Source organism: Aythya ferina (assembly GCF_964211825.1).
Source record: "Aythya ferina genome assembly, chromosome: Z".
NCBI classification, from domain to species: Eukaryota; Metazoa; Chordata; class Aves; order Anseriformes; family Anatidae; genus Aythya; species Aythya ferina.
In genome coordinates this window covers 10,040,541-10,061,737 of record NC_140299.1, presented here as the reverse complement: position 1 = coordinate 10,061,737, position 21,197 = coordinate 10,040,541, and the positions used below count along the sequence as shown (strand labels likewise).

The following is a 21,197-nucleotide window of genomic DNA, read 5'->3' as shown; positions in this document are numbered from 1 at the left end:
GTCCTGACGTTTTGGGGTGGCTTGATTTTTTTTTTATTTTTTTTTTCCTATATCTCACTCCTTGATGTGAAAGTGTTTAAGCTGTGCTATTCCCACCCCTGCTTTTGAGGCTGTTAGTGAACGTGTCAAGCATCCTTTCTGCAGTGGGGAATTGTTTTGCTGACTGGGGAGGCTGAGAGGGAAGGACCCAGCGGCACATCGGGGTGTCTGGGTACCCCCATCAGGGTGAGAACAGGCAGCTGAACTGATCAGGGCAAAAACAGAAGCAGCTGCTGTCTGGAGGAGTGTGGTTAAATGCAGGGGGACAGTGCTGCTGGGAAGGATCCTGGTGTAAAGTTAATTGGAACAAAGGAGGAAGAAGGAGCCCTTGTCTGCTGGATGGAGACTGGCTTTCGATCCATGGGGAAGTGGTGAGGCTGTCTGGGCTGAACAGACCACACTAAGGCACTCAGGTATCTCGTAAGTGCTATCCAAAAGCGTGGGGCAAGGGGGCACTTGCAGCTGCCCCACGTGTGGCTGCTGGATTTATGGCATCACCCGTGCAGCCAGTGCTGGGGCTGCTCCCTCCTGCTCTGCGCCGGTGAGTGCTGCAGGGTGAGCAGAGGGTCAAAAGCGATGCCTTCGAGGGAGGCCCTCTCCAAAATGCAGAAGAGGGCCTGCAGGCACATTTTACTTTGTCAGGAGGCTTTTAAATGCCTGCCCAGGCTAAAAGTGGAATTCTGCACGTGTAGTTCAGCAGGAAAGCCGAAGTCTGGCTGCTTTCCTATCCAGGCCTCTCTGCTTAGCATCATCTGTGCTGAGTGCCCCATGGGGCACAGCAGCAGAGGGACCAACAGAAGAAGCAAGGGAAGGGATGGATGGCAGAAACCTCCACTTCCCTTCCCACAGCAAGGTGGGAAGCGAACACAGCTTGTTTCCATCCTGAGCCTCGGCCGGTGCGAGCCAGCCCACCCAGGATGTGTACGGAGGGCTGCAGGATGTGCTGAGTCAACAAGAGCATCCCCTTGCACAGGGAGGTTTGATCGGGGCTGCCAAGACAATAGGGGTTTGCAGCTTGCAGGAAGGGTGAGCGCCAGCTGCAAGCCACACGGTGGGCTTTCCAATTTTAGCAAGCTCGGATTTGTGTTACTGACCAGAAAAGGAAGCTTTGTCCTTAAAACGTGCAGGCTGGGTTAGCAGGCGCTTGGCCACTCCACTCCATCCCTTGCCACGGGTATGCTCCCTAATCTAAGCTTTTATTTAAAGAAATTCCACATCTGGTCCTTACATCGGATCGGATGACCTTGGATGTGATTTTTGGAACAAAGGGCTGATGCTTCACTGGGCTCTGTCTAGGAGATGGAAAGTGGTCCCAGGGAATGCTCCATGAGCGCTGGGTGCCAGCTCCAGCTATTTCATCTCCCTGAGTCCTGGCAGGAGGAGATGCTGGGAGGGGAACAGGCTCTGTTACAGCCTCTGTCCTCATGCTGGCATCTCCGACTGGGTCGCTGCAGCCACCAGCTAAGTTAGCAGCCCTGTGGCTGCTCTGCTTTTTTCAAGCGCCATGAAGGGAGATGTGGGGAGCACAGAGCCACTGTGGGAAAGGGAACCCAGCAATGAAAGGCTTGGTTTGGGGCTCCTGGAGAGACGGTAAATGTCCTCTGTTGACCTTGGTAGATGGCTCCTTGTCAGTCTAGCAATCTGTGTGCCTGCCCTTGTTAACAGGAACCATTTCAGGAACCGTTTCGTCAACTTCACGTACTTCTCGCTGCTTAGCATCTGCATTCAGAAAGCCTGAACTTCTCCCTCTGTTGTTGCCCAAAATCCTCACTTCTCACGCTGCCCTTTTGGCGTCACCTGAGCAGCAGAACCATGCCACTGACTTAGAGGTGGGTGAATAAATCCCTCTGCTGGCAGTTCAGGAAGCCCTTCTTTTCAGAGCCTGCTTTCAGCATGTGCATTTAAATTGCTGGGCCTGTCCTGCTGGTGGCTGCTGGTTTGTTCAGGCGCTTACCCGCTGCTGTGACCTTGGTGGCACCGTGACCGTGGTGTCGGCTGTGCCTTTGGCCACGCTGATAGCACGCGGTGAGCACTGTGCATCTCCCACCATGCTGCCCCTGGGGAGCAAAGCATCCTGATGGGAGCCTGCAGGAGAAGCAGGGTGGCCTGCTTTGGTTCTCTTTGCCCTGGGAAGGCAGATTTTCTCGGTGGGAGATGGATCCTCCAGCCACGAGGCCGCAGCAGGGAGAGGCGCAGCTCCGCAGCCCAGGCGTGTGCACGGATCCGTGTCTTCCCTGCGTGCCTGCTCTCCCTCGTGCACTCCTTGATGGATGTGCTCTGCTCTGCAGAGCTGCTCCCCAGCAGGAGCAGTGATGGGCGATCAGCCTTTTGTCACATCTGGCTGCTTTGGTCCCTTCCAGAGCCTGGGCTCAGCCGAGGAAGCTCTCCACCCCGCTGAGCCAAACTGGGAAGAGGCGCAGCACAGGATCACACATGTCAGCCTATACCCAAGGCAGGTCCACTGGGTGTCCCTCCCGCAGCCAGAGGTGGGGTCAGGCTGCCAGAGGGCTGATAAAACCACCAGGTTTGCCTGGAAGGCAGCCTCGGAGCCCGGAGGAAACCCGCCCCCGGCCTCGCTCCTTATCTCGGCCGTGCTTGCGCATGGCAGCGCTCCCACTCCTGGCTGGCCCCGCCGCCCCGACGTGGCCTCGAGCCAGCGCTGCGGGAGAAGGGGGGTTTGGCACCACTTCCCCTGCCCTGTTTGCTGCCTCACGGAGCTTGTGGCATTGCCCTGACGCCCGCGGCCGGCCCTGGTGAAATGGGTGAGTCAGGCAGGAGGAGGGGGTGAGTCAGAGGGGGGTGAGTCAGCGGGAAGCAGAAGGCAGGTGCCATCCCGGGGCTGTCGGGAGCCCAAAGGTCTGGCAGCCCGTGCCGGGTACCCCCAGGAGCTGGGGGAGCCTCAGGGCTCTGGAAGCAGAGCAGTGGAGACGGGGAAGGATCCGGCTCAGCCGTGTGCTGCACCAGGTCCCTGCTGGTGTCTCACCGCCGGTACGTGTCCGTGTCCTTGGAGGCACTGCTGGAGGGACTGGAGACGAGCACTGCAGGGAGCAGAGCGGTGTCAGGGTATCCCAGCCTCTGTTGGGAAGGGTCAGTCCTTGTTCCGGGAGGCAGTGGGGTGTGCAGTCACCTTGGGCAACCTCAGCAGGTCTCTGTCGTGGCTGGATCCTGCCTGGTAACCTTCCCCTCCACGCTAAGAGAATGGGAGAGGCAGGATGGAAAAAGGAGCAGTCCCTGCTGGGGCAGAGAGGGATAAGAGGTAGGTCTTTATTAAGCCAGGGGGAAGAGCCGGGCTGGGGAGGATGCTGCACAGATCTGGGCCACAGCTGCAGAAATCCTGTGTGATCTGTGCCCCTCCGGCACTGCTGCAGACCCTGGGGGGTGTCCTGGGGGCTGTGGATGGCTGCTCACCTCCTCCAGCTCGGGGCTGTGTAATTTCTATCTAGCCCAGCTGGTCTCTGCTGAGTTTGACTCGTGGTGGTCCCGCTCGTCATGGCTGAGGGCTGGTCCCCCATGGGAACGGTGGAAGTAGGGCCAGCAGTGAAAGCAAGTCACTGTGTATTTAGGGCCAAACTTCCTGGAGCAGCCATTTGGGATTCCCACCTAGGCATTCTGCAGCAGGTGCTGGAGTAGGCACTCGGTATCTCCAACAACCAGAGCCATAAATCAAATACCTGAAGGGAAAACACCCCGTGCTGGTCTGTGCTTGGGGAAGCCTCTTGTTTCATCACCCCTAAGGTCTTGTAGGCTTGCAGCTGGCTCCAGGTACCTCCTGTCCTGCCTTTTTTACCCTTGGTTGGGAGGGATGGAGATCAACAGGCTCCAGCACCCTCCAGAGACCCCCAGGAGCCCTGGCCCTGCGTTGTGTCCATCTGCTGAGCCTGTTGGAGGTGAGGTGAGGAGGGGAAGGGAAGGGCAAGCAGGCTGCTGAGCTGTGCCTGCTTGCAGGAGGCTCCAGCTGGGGCAGGAGGTGGTGGTGTCCCTCCCTGCCACGGGTGACTGCTCCCTCCTGCTGGCCAGCTTCTCAGCCCACGAGCTCAGTCTCTGCGGATTAACCTTTTGCCCCGTTCCTCCTGCAGGGCTTCCTCCTGCCCTGGGAGGTTTTGGGCTCCAGGCAGGTTGGGGTGAGCCAAGATGAGGCCATGGAGGTGATGAGGGGCTGGAGGACAGGAGAGGAGCAGTCAGAGCAGCAGGACTGTGCAGCCTGGGAGAGGGAAAGGGTTTCACTGCTGCCTGGTGGGGCTTTGGAGAGAAAAAGCCCGGAGCCGGGCTCTCCTGGGAAGTGCCCAGGAACAGGATAAGAGGCAGTGGCACAAGATGCATCGAGGGAAATTCCAATGAGATATCAGGAAAAATATTTCCCCACAAGGACAGTTGAGCTCTGGAGCAGGGCCCAGAGAAGGGGGAGCAATCTCCAAATTCGGAGAGCCTCAGCCCTCGGCGAGGCCAGCCCCGAGCAACTCGCTCGAGGTTGGCCCCACTCCAAGCAGGGTTGGACCATGAGGTCCAATCCTACCTGCACCACTGCCTGGTCCTGCAGCCCTCGGGGCACCTGGCCGTGTAGCAGCTCACAGTCTGTGGGGCTGACGTGGCTGTAGGTGCACAGAGGGCTCGGAGGTGTGTTTGTCCATCCCCTGGCCATGGCACAGCAAACACCAGCCCTTCTCCTGGCTTGGTTCGCTTCAGCCAGCCCCCAGCTCTACGGCTGGAGGGGCTCTGGGGTTATCATCCCTGTGGTGCCTGTCCCAGGCCCGGACACGGTGACAATTGGAGGGGGAAGTCACCAGTAGTCTTTTTAAAGGCTCCAGCTGCCTGACCATCCCGAGCAGATAGGGAGCAGATGGAGGCTGAGATGAGCCCAAAGGACTGTCTGGAAAGAATTACTTGCTCCCAGTATTTTCTGTTTCTTTGCCAGCCTTTTATTCTCATGGCTGCTCTTTTCCTGATCCTGTCCTTCTGCGAGGCTGGCTGCTGGCAGCTTCATCAGCCTTGTCTTCAGAAACAGCTTCGCTCTGCGATTTATTGAGTCTCCTAGCTTTGACCCTGGTGTCTGATGCTCCAGAAGCCTGAGTCCTGCGTGCAAGTGCCAAAAGGGTTTTTAGTGCTTTCCCTGTCCTGTCTGCAAGAGTAACAGAGCAAAGGGGGCTGCATGTAGCCTGGGCAGAGCTGACCTGCAGCAACAGCTCCATGTGCCTCCCCATCTGGCAGAGGATGCCCCTGGCATTCAGGCTCCCCAGACACTTTCATGTGGGTTTTCAAGGTCTAGGACATTCCCACGAGCCCACATTTGTCCCCAGCTCCCTTCTCAAGTTGCTCATCTCAGCCTTTCCCATGGGCTCGTTGCTGCTGGGCTGCGACTCGGGGTGAGTGCTGCGCGCTCCCTTCCCCTGGCCGCCTCTCCGTGCTGTCTGCCTGTTGCTCAACCCGGCTCTGGGCCCTGTTGCGTTACTTGGATGTCCCTGTTACAACACGCGTGCATCAGGAGAAGTGGGGACCACTCATCTGAGCCAACAGGCCCCTGGAATCTCCTCCCAGCTGCATGGGTAAGTCACTGCGTGGCCAGGGACCTGCTGGTGTCTGGTGGTCCGTGGAGAGCTCTCGGTTCCTTCGTGGGCTCCCTGTGCACATCAGATTTGGGGGGGATGTCTGTGTCCCCCGTGACATAGCTGCCACCAGGGTCGGTGTTTTGCAGCTGCTGGTGGTGGCTCAGCTGCTCTCTGAGATCTCTGGGCTGTAGCAGCACAGCAAGCCATGGACTGCAGCAGCAGCAAGGCCAGCTTGCTCACGGGGGCCTTCATGTTGTAGGGACAGATGTGGGAACTCGTGTCTTTTGCAGGAGGCTTGTCTGATGTGGCTGTGTCTTGAACCCTGGGCAGGTCCTCTGCCACCAAAACATGGGCCTTGGTGTCCTCGATGCTGCCATCTGCATCCAACACCTCCATCCCGAGGCCATCCCCACTGCATGCAGCTGCAGGATGCACGGGAGGTTTGGGGCTGTGGGCCACGGGGTTTGGGGTTTCCATGGGGTGGAGCAGGAGCTGGTGCTGCCCTGCTGGCTTGAGTATGCCTGGAAGCAGGCACCCCAGGCCCTCTTGTTGCACTTCAGAGAGGCTTGGGCACTCGTGTGTTTGCAGTGGGAGTGTTCAGATGACAGCTGTGACACCCTTTTCCTAATGCCAGCAGAGAGTTTCTCTCTTATCTTCAGTCCTCACTGGAAGGAGAGATTTTTGCCTTTTCCTGGCAAGACGCAGGACATCAAATTCCTGGTGGAAATGCCCCTTCCTCGCAGCAGCCCTCCTGGACACATCCAGTGTGGAGGTGGTCAAACACCTCCAAAACCTCACCCTGAATTCCTGCCCAGCTAGTGTCCCTGCTTCTGGCCTTCACAGCCTGGAGACTCCCTAAATCGCAGCTGGGAAGGGATGAGTCGGGTGCAGGTGGTATCTCCTCCTCCTGTGCCACGCAGACATCCAGCACGGGGAGTGGAAGAGATACGGGATGTCCCTGCTGCCTTATCTGCAGGCTGCAGCTTCGTGACGCCGAGCCGGGTGCCGGTGCCCAAGCACCTCCCTTGGAGGGCTCTTACGGTAAAAGGAAGTGTATTGCAAGAGGGGTGGTGGCGAGCAGGGACGCTTCCCACGGGTCAGCGCTGCCCTCCTCACCGCAGGCGCTTCACCTGCCCCATCTTCCCATCTGTGGCTTTGACACCCCTGCCCGGAGTTGCTCCGGGTAATGCAGCATCCCCGGGACTTTCTGCGACGTGGTGAGCAGCAGGGCAGGTAGGGAAAAGGTGACACTGCCGTGGCTGTGCCAGCTGGGGGCTCGTCACTGGGTCTGGTGGGTGGTGGTGTAGGTTATGGTGTGAGCTGCAGAGATCGGGAGGGAGCACGGCTCGGGTAAGGAGCTGAGGATACGGGGGACCTGCAGGGGGTGCGCCTAAATAGGGTCTGCTGGCTGCGGAGGACGGGGATGTGGGGTGAGAGTGAAAATCAGCATGCAGCAGGGGATGCAGAGCCAGGCTGCCGGGCAGAGGATGTGGGGAAGGTGAGGATCAGGCGGCGTGGGTGGCTGCAGGGACTCAGGGCACGGTGAGGAGGAAGGTGGATGGCTGTGGTTGTGTGCAGCGGTGGCCAGGGGTGAGTGTTGGGTGGCCAGGGGGCAGCTGAGGTGTGAGCAAAGAGGTTCCTGTCACCCGCTGATTGCCGTGCTGACATCCCTCAGCTTGCAAAACCTCAGCCCACAGCCCCAGAGCGCCCTGCCAGGGGCTCAAGCAGCCCGCTCAGGTCGTGCTTCCCTGCCACAGGGAGCAGACAGGATGGGAGTTACCAGTAAGTGATTCGCCTTTCCTTCAGGGTCAAGTTAAACAGGTCAGGATAGAGTTCCCCAGGGCTTCTGATGCAAGAATAAACCAACCCCAGGGTGTTATTCCTCCTCCTGGCACATCAGATAGTCAGGCCGAGAGGACTGTTAATCCTAATGCCTGTGCTTCACTTAGCCTGGTGACGACCTAGTCCTGCTTGGACCTGGCGGATGCCTCCCCTGGACGAGTGTCCTGCTGAACACGTGGCAGCACATCGGTGCCCTGGTCACGGCCAGTGTGCTGAGCAGTTGTGCTCCCTGCCCTCTGCCATCCTGTGAGCTTTGTAAGCACAAACAGTGCGAGATTGCCCGTCGGTTCCAGTTGGCACCAGGGGCTGGGATGGAGCCACCAGTCCCCGCTCCCCAGGCTGCCACCCATGGGACCAGCGAGGGGAGCCTGCCCTTGTGTCCCTGCATGGGGTGGCACTTCTTTTGTCACCCCGGGGTAACCACCACCACAGGGTCAACTCTGGAGCCTGCACGGTGCTGAGCTCCGCAGATTCCCCTCGCCATAAAACTTGCGCGCCTGGTGCTGGCTGCACTTTCCCCTCGGGAGCGGCGGCGCACGGTGGTTACCCCGAGGTGGGGAAGACACGGCGTTTGGCGAAGCGAAGCCAGCCCGGAGGAATTTTCCCCTTGTGGCCAGCTGTTGTCCTGGGCCTGGCTTGCGTCCTGCAGCACTTCCCACCCCACACGTCCTCGGGGAGGGGACCGGGACCGGCCCACCCTCCGTCCTCCCTCCGCCGGGCGAGCGGGTGCCACGGTGGGTGCTCGCGGGGGTGAGTAGCTGCGGTGCAGCCCGTCAGCATCCTGCTGCCTCCGCAGGGATCCTCTTGGGCAGCAGCGGAGAGTTTTCCCCACCCCCAGCTCTGCCGCTGCCTCTTTGTTTTCTGGCAGAAGCCTCCGTGCCTTTTCATCGCCGTTGAGGCGCTGAGCAGGAGCCTGCATGTGCCGTGAGCGCGTCTCGCCGGGGACGTGACGCGGGCTGCCAAGCCTGCCGGGCTGCGCATCGCCCCGCGGGGGCTGGCGGGCAGCTCCGGGGGTCTCCCTCCCATGGGCTGCCCCTCGAGCGAGGCTTCGAGGCCGCCGCTTTCCTCCGATAAGCCTCCTGCCTGCTTGGCAGCGCTCCTGCACCTTGCCACAAGTGGAGTAAGTTGGATGGGGAGGGCACGGTCCCCAGCCGGGCTCCGCGCGGGGCTCGCCGTGGCCATCCTCCCCGTGCCATCACTCCTGCCGGGCAGACACCTGAGAGGAGAGCGGCGCGGGGGGCTGCGGATCCGGCAGCGGCGGCGGCTGAGGATTGCGTGTGCTGCGCCTGCCTCCTCTCCGCGCATTTGATCTCTCGACTTCCAGCGGGGACTGAATTCCTGTGCTGGATTCTGGGCTCGGCTCTTGTGAAAGGATCCAATTATTTCAGAGCTTTGAGCATCTCCATTTGCTGCCCATATTTGCAGCGCCCGGGTCTGCGCTGGCTGGAATTCCAAGTGATTAACGTGGCTGTGACATCCCTCCTAGGGGTGTTATCTTTGCTCGCTGTCCCCCCACCGCCCCCCCTTTTCCTCCTCCAGCAGCGAGCCTGCGAGACAGGCAGGCAGAGACAAAGGTCTGTCCTCAACCTGGGCTGTCCTCCCGGTGAGCCGAGCGGCTGCTGCTTGCCTGGGATCTCCCCGTGCTGCGGGTTTCGTGGGCTCCCGGCTGGACGCCGCGGGCTGCATCGCGGAGGTTTGAGCCTGCTGGGCTGGGTGGGCAGGGGGTGCTGCCGGCTGGGGAGAGCAGCCCGATTGTCCTGCCGGGTGCTGAGCTGCTTTTCATTCTCTGACCGTGCTTTCCTGGGGGAGAGGGGCAGCCGTGCATGGAGGGGAGGCTGCTGGGGGGGGTGGTTTGGGTATTGGGGAGAGCCACGCACAGGTGGCCGTCGCCCTATGGGGTCTGCCTGCAGACCCTGCCAGCCCCCTTCCCAGCCGCAGGCTATTGTCAGCATTGCTGATGCCGAGGCAAGGTGTTGGAAGAGATCCGGGTGCGGGGCTTCAGGTGGTGCAGGGGTAAAGCCTGCGGGCTTCCCGAGCCCCCCCCGGGGGGAGCTCTCATTGTGTTACCCCAGCACAGCAAGCGGGAGGGCTCGGACCCCACGTAGCCTCCCCACGGCACCTGCCTGCGGGGATGGGGACGGCACCGTGGGGCAGACCCCAGCCCGTGGCGGGGACGGGAGGCATCGGTGCGCTCGGGAGCTGTGTCCTGAGGGGTGTTGTCAGCCTGCAGCGAGGTGCTGGGAGGGAGAGAGAGGGGGACGGTGCCATCGGGCAGAGGGAGGTGCAGGGTCTGTCCCTGGTGCTGTCCCTGGTGGCTTCCAGGAGCTCGCACTCCTGACGTGGGCACGGCCCCTTCCCATCTGGGCTGGGGCTTCCTCCCTGCTTTCTGCACGGGGGCCAGCACGAAGCGAGGCTCTGCAGCTGCGTAAATCTGGCACAGCGGCGGGCCTCCTTCAGAGCCCCCGGGAGCAGGGCTTGCCCTTGCAGCGGGGCAGGGATGCTCCCTCCCTCTGCACCCTCTCTCCTCCCCTCTCCCTCCTTTCCACCAGGCGTGAGCTTCTTCCTCCCCAGCCTGAAGCCCAGGGGACCTCCGGGGCCACCTCCACCCCGTTCCTCCTTCCCTTCAGGCTCCCCTCTAACTGCCTCCTCTCCAGGGTTGCTGCCTCGCCCAGGGATGATGCTGGAAGTGGTCCCCAGCCTCGCCTGTCCGTATCTCTGCTGACAGCCATGTACCTGACCTTGCAGGCCTCAGAAAAACCTTCCTCTGACGCCAGCATTGCTGCTGGTGCTGCCGTTCTTCGGGCGTGTGATGGGAACTTTCCGCCTGCCGGCGCTTCTCAGGCTCCGCTCTCAGCCTGTGCCAAGGACCTTGTGGCTTTACACATCCAGTGGTTACTTTTTCTTCCTTTTTCTGCGTTCAGATAGGACTGGCAGAGCTGTGGCTTATCCTCTGGGCAGTCACTCCCCAGCAGTTTCTGTTGCTTCTTCTCTTGCCTCGTGCTCTGCACGTACCGTGGGTGATTCTCTGCCAGCCCCGCTCCTGCCTGAACCCAGGGAGGCTGCAAGGGTTTCCCTAGCTCTTCCCAGGAGCAGAAAGCAGTATAAACACCAGCTTGGCATTGTTTTATTGTCCAAAAGCTGCAAGAAGGTCTCTCATCCGTGCCAGCCCATGGTCCTGGTGCTCTGCCCCAGGCAGACCCACGGTCTTGGGTCCTGCTGGGTCCCTTTGGGCACAGCCCTTGGTCTCCTCACATCAGTGCCAGGTGCCCCTGTCCCACTGCTCTGCCCGTCCTGCCCCCAAATTGCCCCCAAAGCTGCCCTTCCCCAGGCCTAGCCAGGCTGGGGGAAGAAGGGGAAGCTCTGGATCCTGGTGCCAGGAGACCCACAGCAGGGCTGTGACCCTGGTGGCACTGCAGCACCATAGAAGGGGATTTTTTCTCCTTCAAAACGTGGTTGGTACAGAGGGAGCTTTGCCACACAGCAACCATCCTGCTTGTCTGAATGATGGTCTGGGGCAGGTGACTGCCCTGCTGGCCCCATTGCTGTCGGGGTGGCCTGGGAGCTTGGTGTGAGCAGGGCAGAGAGCAGGAGGAGCTCTTGCCAGGCTTCCCCCTGCAGGCAAAGCCCATTCAGTCCTATCTTAGAGCACTGATACGGGCCAAAACACCAGCAAAATCACAGCTGCTTGGGCTTAGGAGGGACCAAATCTTTGGTGTGGGCACAGGGAGCCCCAGGTGGCACCTGTACAGTTCTGCAGGGAGGACCCAGACCTGCTCCTGTCCCATCCAGGCTGCCAGAAGCAGGGCCCTGGAGATGCCTGGCTCTGGGGGAAGAAGAAGGGAGAGATGTCCAGGGGATGTCTCCCTGTCCCTGCTGTAGGTGCAGTGGTTTGGGGTCCCTGTGTTGCTCTGTAGAAGGGCTGTGAGGGGCTCCTGATGCATTTAGGAGAGAGGAGCAGTGCTGTGCTCCTGCTGCTCCCTGTCCCCAGCTACAGGGCGTGTAAAGGGGTGCCAGGGTGTGCTTTTAGGGGTGGTATGGGGAATCCTGGTGTTTCCCTGCAGGGTGCATTTGGCAGCAGCACCTGGGTTGGCAAAACGAGGTGCAGCCCCTCAGGCTGGGGGTGCACCCTACTGCCCTGTGCTGGCATCAGCGGGTGAATGGCATGGAGATCTCTGGGGTGGGTTTGTGGTGTCAGCGTCTCCTGATAGACTCATTCTCCTGCAAGGCAGCTGCCTGTGGGGAGCAAAGGGCTCAGCCTGCCTGCCGGGGGACTTGGGAAGGGCTGTGGCTGCAGCAGGGTGTGGGTCAGAGAAAAGAAAGGGCGCAGGCTGAATCTGCACTTTTGTCCTGCGTGGACACTGGCAGGAAGGATGTGGCTTTCTCCTGCCGCCCCGTGCTGACTCGTGCTGCTGGCTGCTGATTTTGTTTCCCAGTGGCTGGCCGTGCCACAGAAGTCATGGTGCAGACCTGCCCTGGGATGGAGGAGGGAAGCAGCTACCTGTGGTGAGAGCTCTCCCCGTTCCAGGTGGGCAGAGCACGGTGTGCCAACACTGCAGCGTCTGGCCGTGGCTGTGAGCACCCATCTGCTCCTCTACCAGCCTTCCTGCAGGGTGCCAGGAGGAGCTGGGCTTTACAAAGAGCTTTTGTCAAGGGTTTGGACCAGGGGGGTTGTGGTGCTGCAGCATTGACGTGTCCTGCTGCGAGTGCTCTGTGGGAGCTGGTGTGTTGCACCTCTGTTCTGGCTCTGTTCTTCCCCTGGCTCTGATGGAGGTGGCTTTTGGGCTGGTCTGCTCTGAGAGACTGGGACTAATTGCAAATCTTACTGGGGATGTAACGAAGGAGCAGCACATTTTCTATGGCAGTCAAAGTCAGGCCACATGTTCGTTGTACCAATGCAGAATTTGCTGGACCGAAGTGCAGTGGGGTATTTGGTGCCTCTGAGCATCCCTGCAGGGATTTTGTTTGTGTGCCTGGCCCTGCTGTTTCCAGCTTTCAGAGCAGTGCTCGTGGTCAGGTTGTTCAACAGGACACAGGCAGTGGCTGCCTGGAGGGGAGCTCCATGGCTGAGGCTTCATGGGGAGGGAGGTGCACAGCCCCCAGTGGTGGGCAGCATTTTCTCCTTCACCCAAAGCTTCCTAGGACTGCAAAGCTCCTGAGCAGCCCCGTGGCAGAGGGACTGAGGTGCCCCAAGGCTGTGACAGTGTTGCACCATGAGCTGCTGCCTGGATTAATTCTCCTCTTTGCCTTCTTCCAGGCATCAAAGCTGCGGTGCTGGTGGATTGTGACCACAAGGGAGCTGTGTTGCAGCTGCAAATCTACTTCACACATCAAGGGTGCCTCTGAGCAGGTGAGAGCTGTGCGCGTGGAAGGATCGCTGTCTTTGCTCTGGGGGAGGCTGATGGGAGGGCACTGTGCTCAGAGCTGTCAGGCTCCTGGTTTCTGCCATCCCTACCATGCATCTCCTCCCAGAGGAAGGCAATTGCAAGCTCTTTTCCTTGTGTGTAGGGCCAGAAAGTGTCCTGTGCTGTGGGTGGATGGGGTGGATGGGCATGAGCCCAGTGGCTAGCTGGAGGCCCAGAGGCTGCTGGTGATCTGCAGTGTCTTGGAAGGGGGGCCATGGAACGATCACCAAAAGGAAGCAGGGATCTGTTCCTACACACAGGTTTTCACGCAGGAAGGCAAGCAAAAGGGGTGTAAAGGACAAGCAAGATACGAGAGTTTACAGCTGAGCTTAAAGTATTTGTGGCTTAAATGGAAAGTAAAGTGAAAATACTGCCTGAGATGACCTATAGATTCATGTGACCTTTGGATTTGGGAGAGGCTGAACTTCAGTACTGCCTTCTCTGTCTGTGTGACCCTGCGGGCAGGTAGCCCCAGGCTTTGGGCAGCCTGGTCCGGTGGGAGGTGTCCCTGCCCATGGCGGGGGGCTTGGAACTGGGTGATCTTTAAGGTCCCCCCCAACCCAAACCATTCCGTGATTGCAGCCTCCTGCCCTGCTCTTGGCGAGCCTCTGAATCTCACCGTTCCTGCATCTCCCCTTTTCTTTGCCCTCAGAGCTGCTGTGGAGACTGAAGAGCTGGAGAGGACGGCGCAGAGGTTCGGAGGCACACCGTGATGGTGGGAGCCATTCCACGGCAGCCACGCCGCTTCTGGGGGGTGCCTGGCTGGCAGGTGTCTTCAGCGAGCTGTGCCAACGACAGCCCACGGCGGGACGGGGAGGTTGATCCGGAGCACGCTGGGGTTCTGCTGCAGAGGGGTGAGTGTGGGGGCAGCCAGGGCGGGCTGCAGCATGGGGGTTACGCAGCCTCAGAGAGGGGATGAGGTGGGAAGGGACCCCTGCCCAAGCAGGGACACCCAGAGCAGGGCGCCCAGGACCACATCCAGGTGGCTTAGCCTTCTCCCCTCCAGGATGAACAGTCCCAGCTCTCAGCCTTTTTTCATAGGAGAGCTGTTCCAGTCCCTTAATCATCTTAGTGGCCCCTTGCTGGACCCTCTCAGGTGTGGCCTTCACTGACCCGCTGGCATTGTTCCTCAGAATACAGCCCAGGATAGCACTAGCCTCTGTGGCAAGGGCACACCACTCCCTTGCGGTCAAATTGGTGCCCACCAGGACTCTCAGGACCTTTTCAGCAAAGCTGCTCTTCAGCCAGTTGGCCTCCAGCACATACTGGTGCCTGGTGACACCTTTCCTTGCTTCTCATGAAGTCCCTGGCCTCAGCTACACTGACTGGGCACCTTTGCATCCCCATCACAGCGGGGATCAAAATACCACCTGTGGCATCAGTCTCCAGATGGCCTTGACCTGCTTGGGGAACTGTGTCCCCTGTTGCATGCCTGCCCCTGAGCCTTTGTTCCACAGGAGCAGGGAGAGCTGCTGGGACAGGCAAAGGGCAGAGCTGCAGGCGTGGGCTCTTTGTCAGGCTCTGGGGCTCCTCAGTGGGCCAGTGAATTTTCAGCAGGCATCCCATCTCCTCTCCTCTTGCAGACATTTTAGGGTTTATTGTGCCAGACAGCTCACAGCTGGAATTCTCAAAACCCCGAAACCGGGCTGAAAATGGAAATAGAAGCCTTGTGTAGCATGAAGGAGGCTGAGTCCTCAAGGAGGGCAGGGGTGGGTGGTGTGGATGGTATGGGGTGGGTGGATGGTGCAGGCACCCATGGTGGGCTCTGCAGCCCCTGGTGCCACCCAGCTGCTTCAGGACTCTGGTCCAAGCTGGCAGAGCTACCCGTGACAATAATTCAGGTTCCCCCAGGTTGCACAGACAGGTTCCTGTCCCCACTGTGGGGCTGGCAGCCTCGAAGCCAACCCTGCCTCCTTTAGCGCATGCGGCTGGGGCTGGTTTCTTTGGCAAGCGCTCCGAGATCTGGCTGCTGTTGCCCAGAGGGGTGATTACAGTCCAGAGCCCCTGGGACTGGTCTGACCTGCCTGACTCCTGTGCTCCAGAGCAGCACGAGCACAGCAGGTCCCTGGCAGAGGGCAGGCCCCCTTCTCCTCACTTGCACAGGCTTGTCCCCAGACTTGTAGCCTCCAGCCCAGCTGGAAACTCCTCTCTGTGCCCAGGCCAGGAGGGAAGCGCTGATCCTGCAGGTGGGTGATGCTGTGAGGTTCCCTGCAGAACCCACACAGGGCTGGTTCCTCTTCCCATCCCTGGGGAGGGAGGTCTGAGCAGGGCTGCCCACCTCCCACGGGTCCAGAGGGCAGGATGAGGACCCCGATCCCCGCTGACCTCTCTCCTCTCACTTTCCAGATGCTGCGCTGCAGCGCACCCCATAACGGGAGGCTCGCTCGGACGTCCTGAGGGAGAGGGCCCAGCTCCTGCCCTGCCCTCCCACTGTCACCCGTGGCACTTTACTGTCCCCCTCCTGCCGCTGCATGGGCTGTCCTGGCTCCAGCTCCTCGTGGGGCCCAGCCAAGTGAGGCTCCATGCGGCACATCCACGCGGAGACGTCCCTGCCCCCGGAGCCCAGCGCCGACTCCGGCCTGCCCCGACCCAGCAGAGAGGCGGCCTTGGAGCCTTCCTCGCAGCGCTGCACCCACCACGGCATCCTCATGGGCTACAACGAGACGGAGATCAAGCGCCAGAAGGTTTACCAGGTCTCCATCTTCTCCCATCTCTCCAGCTCCTCCGAGAGCACGGAGCAGCGGGCGGGCAGCCGGCCGGCTGTCAAGAGGGGATACCCCGAGCAGCGAACTCCGGAGGGGGTGCGGGATCCCAAACGAACTCACTGGGGTGGAGGGGGGGTGGACGGCAAGTGCGAGAGGGGCCCCGGGCAGGCTGCCCTGGAGGATGACGATGCCTTTGAGGACGGTCTGCTGGTGGAGGAGCTCTCCCTGTGCGGCTCTGCCCAGCACTTCTCCCATAGCGGGCTGCGGGTGGTGGAGCACCGGTGCGAGGGCAGCCCCAGCCCCAGCCCCAAGGCCAGCAGAGAGGACAAGCCGCAGGATGCCTCCTCCTCCTCCTCCTCCTCGCGGCCTCAGCACATGGCTTGCAGTACTTTGCACACGAGAGACGGTTGTCCCGTCCCGCCGGGGGATCAGCCCGCGGGCTGCGGGGAGAACGGGGATCGGGCGAGTGGCCACAACCTACTTGACCTTGATTTGCACAATATTGCACAAACGTCCCAGCTGGACTCTGCTGGGAGGAGAGAAAAGCCGGGGAGCAGCCCTGCTCACAGCAGCAGGGCTAGCGGAGGAGAGGAATGGCCAGTGGCGGCCAACGGGTGCAAGGAGCCCCCGACCCCGCAGGCGGTGCTCAGCCCCGAGCCTGGCAGCCTGAGCTCCCTGGAGAAGACGCCTTGCGGGAGCAGCCGGGTCAGCGGCAGCAGCTGCCCGGCCAAAAGGAAGCTGCTGCCCGCTGGTGAGGTGGTGGCCGACTCCTGCTCCGAGGACGAGAGCCTGTCCCCGCCGGCGAGGAAGAAGAGGGCCCTGCCGTGCCACCCGGTGCCCACAGCCTGCCGCAGCACCGACGCCAAGGGAGCCCCTTTCTGGAACCACCTGCTCCCTGCAGCCAAGGTGAGCATCACTGAGGGGTGGGAGGAGGCAGGGAAAACAGCCTGGAGACACCCAGAGCTGTCCCTTTTGGGCACATGGCCCAGAGTGGCACGGCACCCTGTCCTGTCCCAGTGCCACGGCACGGTGGATAGTGGCCGGCCCTGGGACACGTCTGTTGCCTGCCACCAGCCCTACAAAAGCAGAGGCACCCTGGCTTGTTCCTGCTCAGAGCCAGGATGCCCTGTGCGTGGGACACACACAGCTCCATCCCTGTCCATGTGCCCTTTTTGGTGACTGTCCCCCAGCCTGGCTGCCCCCAGCGCTGCCCTTGCAGAGTGAGGTCCTCCAGCAGCTTCCCTCGGTTTTCCAGCCTGGTCATGCCAGCTAGCTCCATCATCCCTTTGTGTTGTGCTGCCCTTTGTGTGGCTTCCAGAAAGGAAAACCCCTGAAAAGGGGGCACTTTTAAAAGGAAGCAGCAGTGAGGCCCTGGTTTTAATCCCCCACCCTACAGCTGTAGGAGCCAGGCTGTGGGCAGCCCAACCCTTTGCCCAGATTTTGCATGAATCGCCTTGGGAGAGGACTTTTCCCAGACTGGCCAGGGAGCTTTGTCGTACGTGTTACCCTTCCTTAGATGTGGTTTACGGGGTGGGAGGCTGCGTGCTGCACCCTTGTCTCAGGTTTTTGTCACCACCTTCCTCACTAGAGCCACTTTGGGAGGGTAAAGACCTGCCCTGGCAGCCAGGTCTGGGTTTGGGCAGCTCTGCAGCATCTCTGTGCTTCATGCTGCCCCGCATGCCATCCCAGCAGGGATGTGGGACAGGGCAAGAGGTGGTGCACGGTCCCTGTTTGGTGCCCTAACACGTTCCTCTATTTCATGTCCCTTCCAGAGCTCTGAAGATTGCACTGCGGTCGGGAGGAGGCTGAAGAGCGGGCTGCGCCTCAAATCGTGAGTGTCCCAGCAGCTCCTGCCCCACAGCAGGTCTGGGGTGCACAGTGATCCCAGCACCCTACAGCCTGCTGTGGGGCAGATGGATTGGGTTGGGTTCCTGGGCATCTCCCCTACGCAAGACTCTGGGCTGTGGGGTGGAGGGAGGCTGCCCCTGGGGTTAGGAAAATGGCTCAACTTCTACCAGGGAAAGGGGTGGTGGGAGAGACGTGTCCCTATCAGGGGAATCAGGGGAGAGGGCTCTGCGCCCCCAGGGAGATGTGCTCTCTGGCCCCACACTGATGCTTGCTCTCCTCTCCCAAGGCGACATCTCCGGAGCAGCCCCCGGAGGGGAACCCGCTCCTCTGCAGCACCCTGGGCCACCACCACCGTCAGCCACGCTCTGCTGGGCAACTTTGAGGTAACAGCACCCACACGGTGATGGCCTGCTGGGGAGGGAGGTGGGTCTGGAGGGCTCGGGCTGGGCTGGCATTGGGCTGGGAGAAGCTGAGCCCAACAGGAGCTGGATGCTTTCTGTGGCAGCTGGCGTGGGGCTGGGTTGCCTGTCCCCGAGGGCTTCGTGCACGTTGGCGATGTGACATGGCAGCTGCAGGTTCTTTGCCGTGACAGAAGGCTGGTTTGAGGCCACCTATGGCTGGATGGGATGGGATCTGTCCTTGAAAAAGCAGCCGTGGTCCCTTGCGGGCAGCCTGCAGTCCCTGACGCTTCCCTCCTCTTTCAGGAGTCCATCCTGAAGGGGCGCTTTGCACCGTCGGGACGCATCGAGGGCTTCACAGCAGAGATCGGTGCCAGCGGCTCCTACTGCCCCCAGCATGCCACCCTGCCTGTGGACGTCACCTACTTTGACATCTCTGAACACAGCGCACCCTCACCTTTCCTGGTACGTGCACACAGGCTGGGCTTATAGTAGACATGAGTGGGGAGCTGTGTCCAGACACTGCACATCCTCAGGGGCTGCTATTCCATGGAGAGCTTGGCTCAAGCAGCCACACGTCTAAGGAGACCATCAGCTATGGCAGGAGCAACATTTAACCTGCAAAGCAAAGAGAAAGTGGGGTCTTGGCCCCATGCTGCGTCCCAGCTGGGCTCTCCGTGGGCTTTCTCTCTCTCTCTCTCTCTCTCACACATGCTGTTTATTTTGCCCCAGGGAGTGATTGACTTGGAGGCCTTGGGAAAGAAGGGTTACAGTGTCCCCAAAGCTGGAACCATCCAAGTGGTGAGTGGTAGCTGGGCTCCTGTTGCTGCCTGGGGTGGAGATACTCCATTATCACAGAATCTTAGAATGGCTTGGGTTGGAAGTGACTTTAAAAACCACCTAATTCCACCACCCTGCCATGGGCAGGGACACCTCCCACCAGACCAGGTTTCCCAAAGCCCCATCCAGCCTGGCCTTGAGCACTGCCAGGGATGGGGCATCCAGAGAGTCTCTGGTATTGTGCTGCTTAGCAGAGGCAGCAGCCAGATTTTTTTCTGCAGAGTAGCAGCATGGCCACCAAGAAAGCACAGTGGAGGGAGCACAGGACCTCCAGGGTGCTGACAGGAAGACAAGGGGGCAGGAGATATGGGGAAGGATGATGCTGGTGGGGTGTGTATGTGCAGAGGGGATGGGATGGGAATAAGGGAGTGGAGGTGGGTGGAGAGGATGAAGCTGTGGGCCAGCTCAGAGTGACCTGTGCTGGCTCTTCTGTGAGGGACACGGACTGGGCAAGAGCCGAGCCTCAGGCAAAGCCCGTTTGGGGCTGGTGCGGGGCAAGGACAACTCTTCTGGTCCCTTGTGTCCTCTGTTGTCGCCCCCAGACACCCCAGCCCTGTCCTATGGATCTGTTCCTGGGCCCTTCCCAGTCTGACCCCCCACCTACCCATCCTCTACCCCCAGACCTTATTTAACCCCAACAAGACTGTGGTGAAGATGTTCTTGGTGACGTACGACTTCCAGGACATGCCGGCCAACCACATGACCTTCCTGCGCCACCGCATCTTCCTGGTGCCCGTGGGGGAGGAGGAAGGGGCCACCGTGGCCCCCAGCGAGCCACCGGGCACCAGCCCGCCCCGCAGGGTCCTCTGCTACCTGATGCACCTGAGGTAGGGCGTATGGGGTGGGATGGAGACCTGTCCTGGGCTCCCAGACCCTCTTCCCTATGTCCCTGCTTCCCCTAAACTTGCAGCCCCCTCTGGGGTGGCAGCCTGACCCCGTAGCCTTGGGGGAGAGCAAGCACCAGCTGCTGTTGGCACTGGAAGGGCTGCAGGGAGCTGTTCTCCTGCCCCATGGCAGCCACCTCTGTCCCTCTGAAGGCAAACAGAGCATGGCCACTTTGACCAGGGGCCACAGGAGGGGAAGGAGTTGTGTCCCCTCCTCCTGATGAGGCTGTCCTGCCCTTGCCTTCAAGTCTGAGGCTCTTCCACAGAATCATTAAGGGTGGAAAAGACCTTCAAGATCATCTCCTCCAACCATGCCCCTACTCCCAATGTCACCCACTAAACCCTGTCCCTAAGCACCACGTCCAGCCTTTCCTTGAACACCCCCAGGGACAGTGATGCCACCACCTCCCTGGGCACCCCTTTCCAATGCCTGACTGCTCTTTCTGAGAGGAAATTTCTAATTCCCAACCTGAACCTCCCCTGGCACTACTTGAGGCCGTTCCTTCTAGTCCTATCACTAGTCTCCTCCCAGGTTTCACAGCTCCAAGTCGGGGAAGATCTACCTTCACGACGACATCCGGCTGCTTTTCTCCCGCAAGTCGATCGAGGTCGACTCGGGGATCCCCTACGAACTGAAATCTTTCACGGAGATGCCAAGGAACCCCTGCTACTCGCCCTGGGCCTGACCTTCTCCCTCGCCCCGGGGCTGCCGGGGAGCTCCCAGCCCGCTGCTTCGGGGAGAGATGAGTAAAGGAGAGATGAAGCCCTGCCACCTTCACGTGTCGCCCTCCTCACCTGCCCCCAAGTCGCGGCTGTGCCCCCCTGCCATCGCCAAGGGGGTTTCATGAGGAGGAATGGGGGCAGCCCCATTGCCCCAGGGACGTGCCCAGGGCTTTTGCCGCTGCTGCCCCAAACCGGGAGGCACGGCTGGAGGCAAAGGGGGGAGGCTGCCCGTGCCCATCCCCGGGGCGCGAGCTGAAAGCGTGGAAAAAGTTTGTATTTATTAGTATTTATTGTCACTGGGTGGGTGGAGGATCGGAGGCGCTGCTTTTTTTCCCCTACAGGTGCGGGATGAGGCCCTGAACAGCGGGGGCTGCACCCCCAGCCCCATGGGGCTGCCAGGGCACAGCGAGGGCGGCCGTGGCCCCAAGTGGAGGGAGGGGGTGACCCTGTTAGAAGATGGGGGGCTCTGTTAGAAGCCGGGGGGCTTTGTTAAAAGCTGGGGGGCTCTGTTAGAAGCTGGGGGTGAGGCTGAGACTCGCTGGGCACCATCTCGGTGATGTCTGAAGCATCGAGGGGTGCGTGTTGGTGGATCCCCTCACCCCTTGGGACAGAGGAAGGAGGGAGCCAAACCCGGAGCTGAGGGAGCCCCGCAGGTCGCCGTGTGTGTGTGTGTGTGTGTGTGTGTGAGGCGATAAATTTGGGGTGGGGGGGGAAGAGACGGGGAAGGGTGGTGTGTGGGGGGGAGAGCTGCCTCAGCAGCCATCCGCCCCCCTTCCCGCAGCGCCGCACCGGTACTTCTGTGTTGGGTTTTATTTAATAAACGTTTGGAGACCGAGCCCTGCCTCACACACAGCTCCCTGAGGGAACGAGGAGGAAGGGGGGGGAGGGACACGAAGGGGAGGGAACACAAGGCTTGGGGCCGCCGAGGAGGGCCGGGAGGCGGCATTGAGGGCTCCGGAAGAGGCGGTGCGGC

The 21,197-nt window shown here is 60.7% G+C and overlaps 1 protein-coding gene across 9 annotated transcripts in view; it reads left to right on the top strand.

The window, feature by feature from the left end:
• ATOSB (atos homolog B) overlaps positions 1-21,059 on the top strand; it is a 30,697-nt gene extending 9,638 nt beyond the window's left edge. For 3 of the 9 annotated variants that reach the window (XM_084504364.1, XM_084504365.1, XM_084504369.1), the window contains 9 exons: positions 12,679-12,771; positions 13,479-13,680; positions 15,173-16,437; positions 17,304-17,362; positions 17,666-17,762; positions 18,084-18,242; positions 18,510-18,578; positions 19,239-19,444; positions 20,034-21,059. In XM_084504364.1, coding sequence (XP_084360490.1) covers positions 15,349-16,437; positions 17,304-17,362; positions 17,666-17,762; positions 18,084-18,242; positions 18,510-18,578; positions 19,239-19,444; positions 20,034-20,187 — 1,833 coding nt within the window. In that variant the 5' untranslated portion in view covers positions 12,679-12,771; positions 13,479-13,680; positions 15,173-15,348 and the 3' untranslated portion in view covers positions 20,188-21,059. Of the gene's footprint in view, positions 1-2,643; positions 2,802-2,837; positions 3,028-3,066; positions 3,296-4,487; positions 5,580-6,664; positions 6,816-8,230; positions 8,545-12,678; positions 12,772-13,478; positions 13,681-15,172; positions 16,438-17,303; positions 17,363-17,665; positions 17,763-18,083; positions 18,243-18,509; positions 18,579-19,238; positions 19,445-20,033 lie in introns of those variants that run through there. The other 6 variants (XM_084504366.1, XM_084504368.1, XM_084504370.1 and 3 more) reach the window with 6 other exon arrangements.
• The last annotated feature ends 138 nt before the right edge of the window (positions 21,060-21,197 follow it).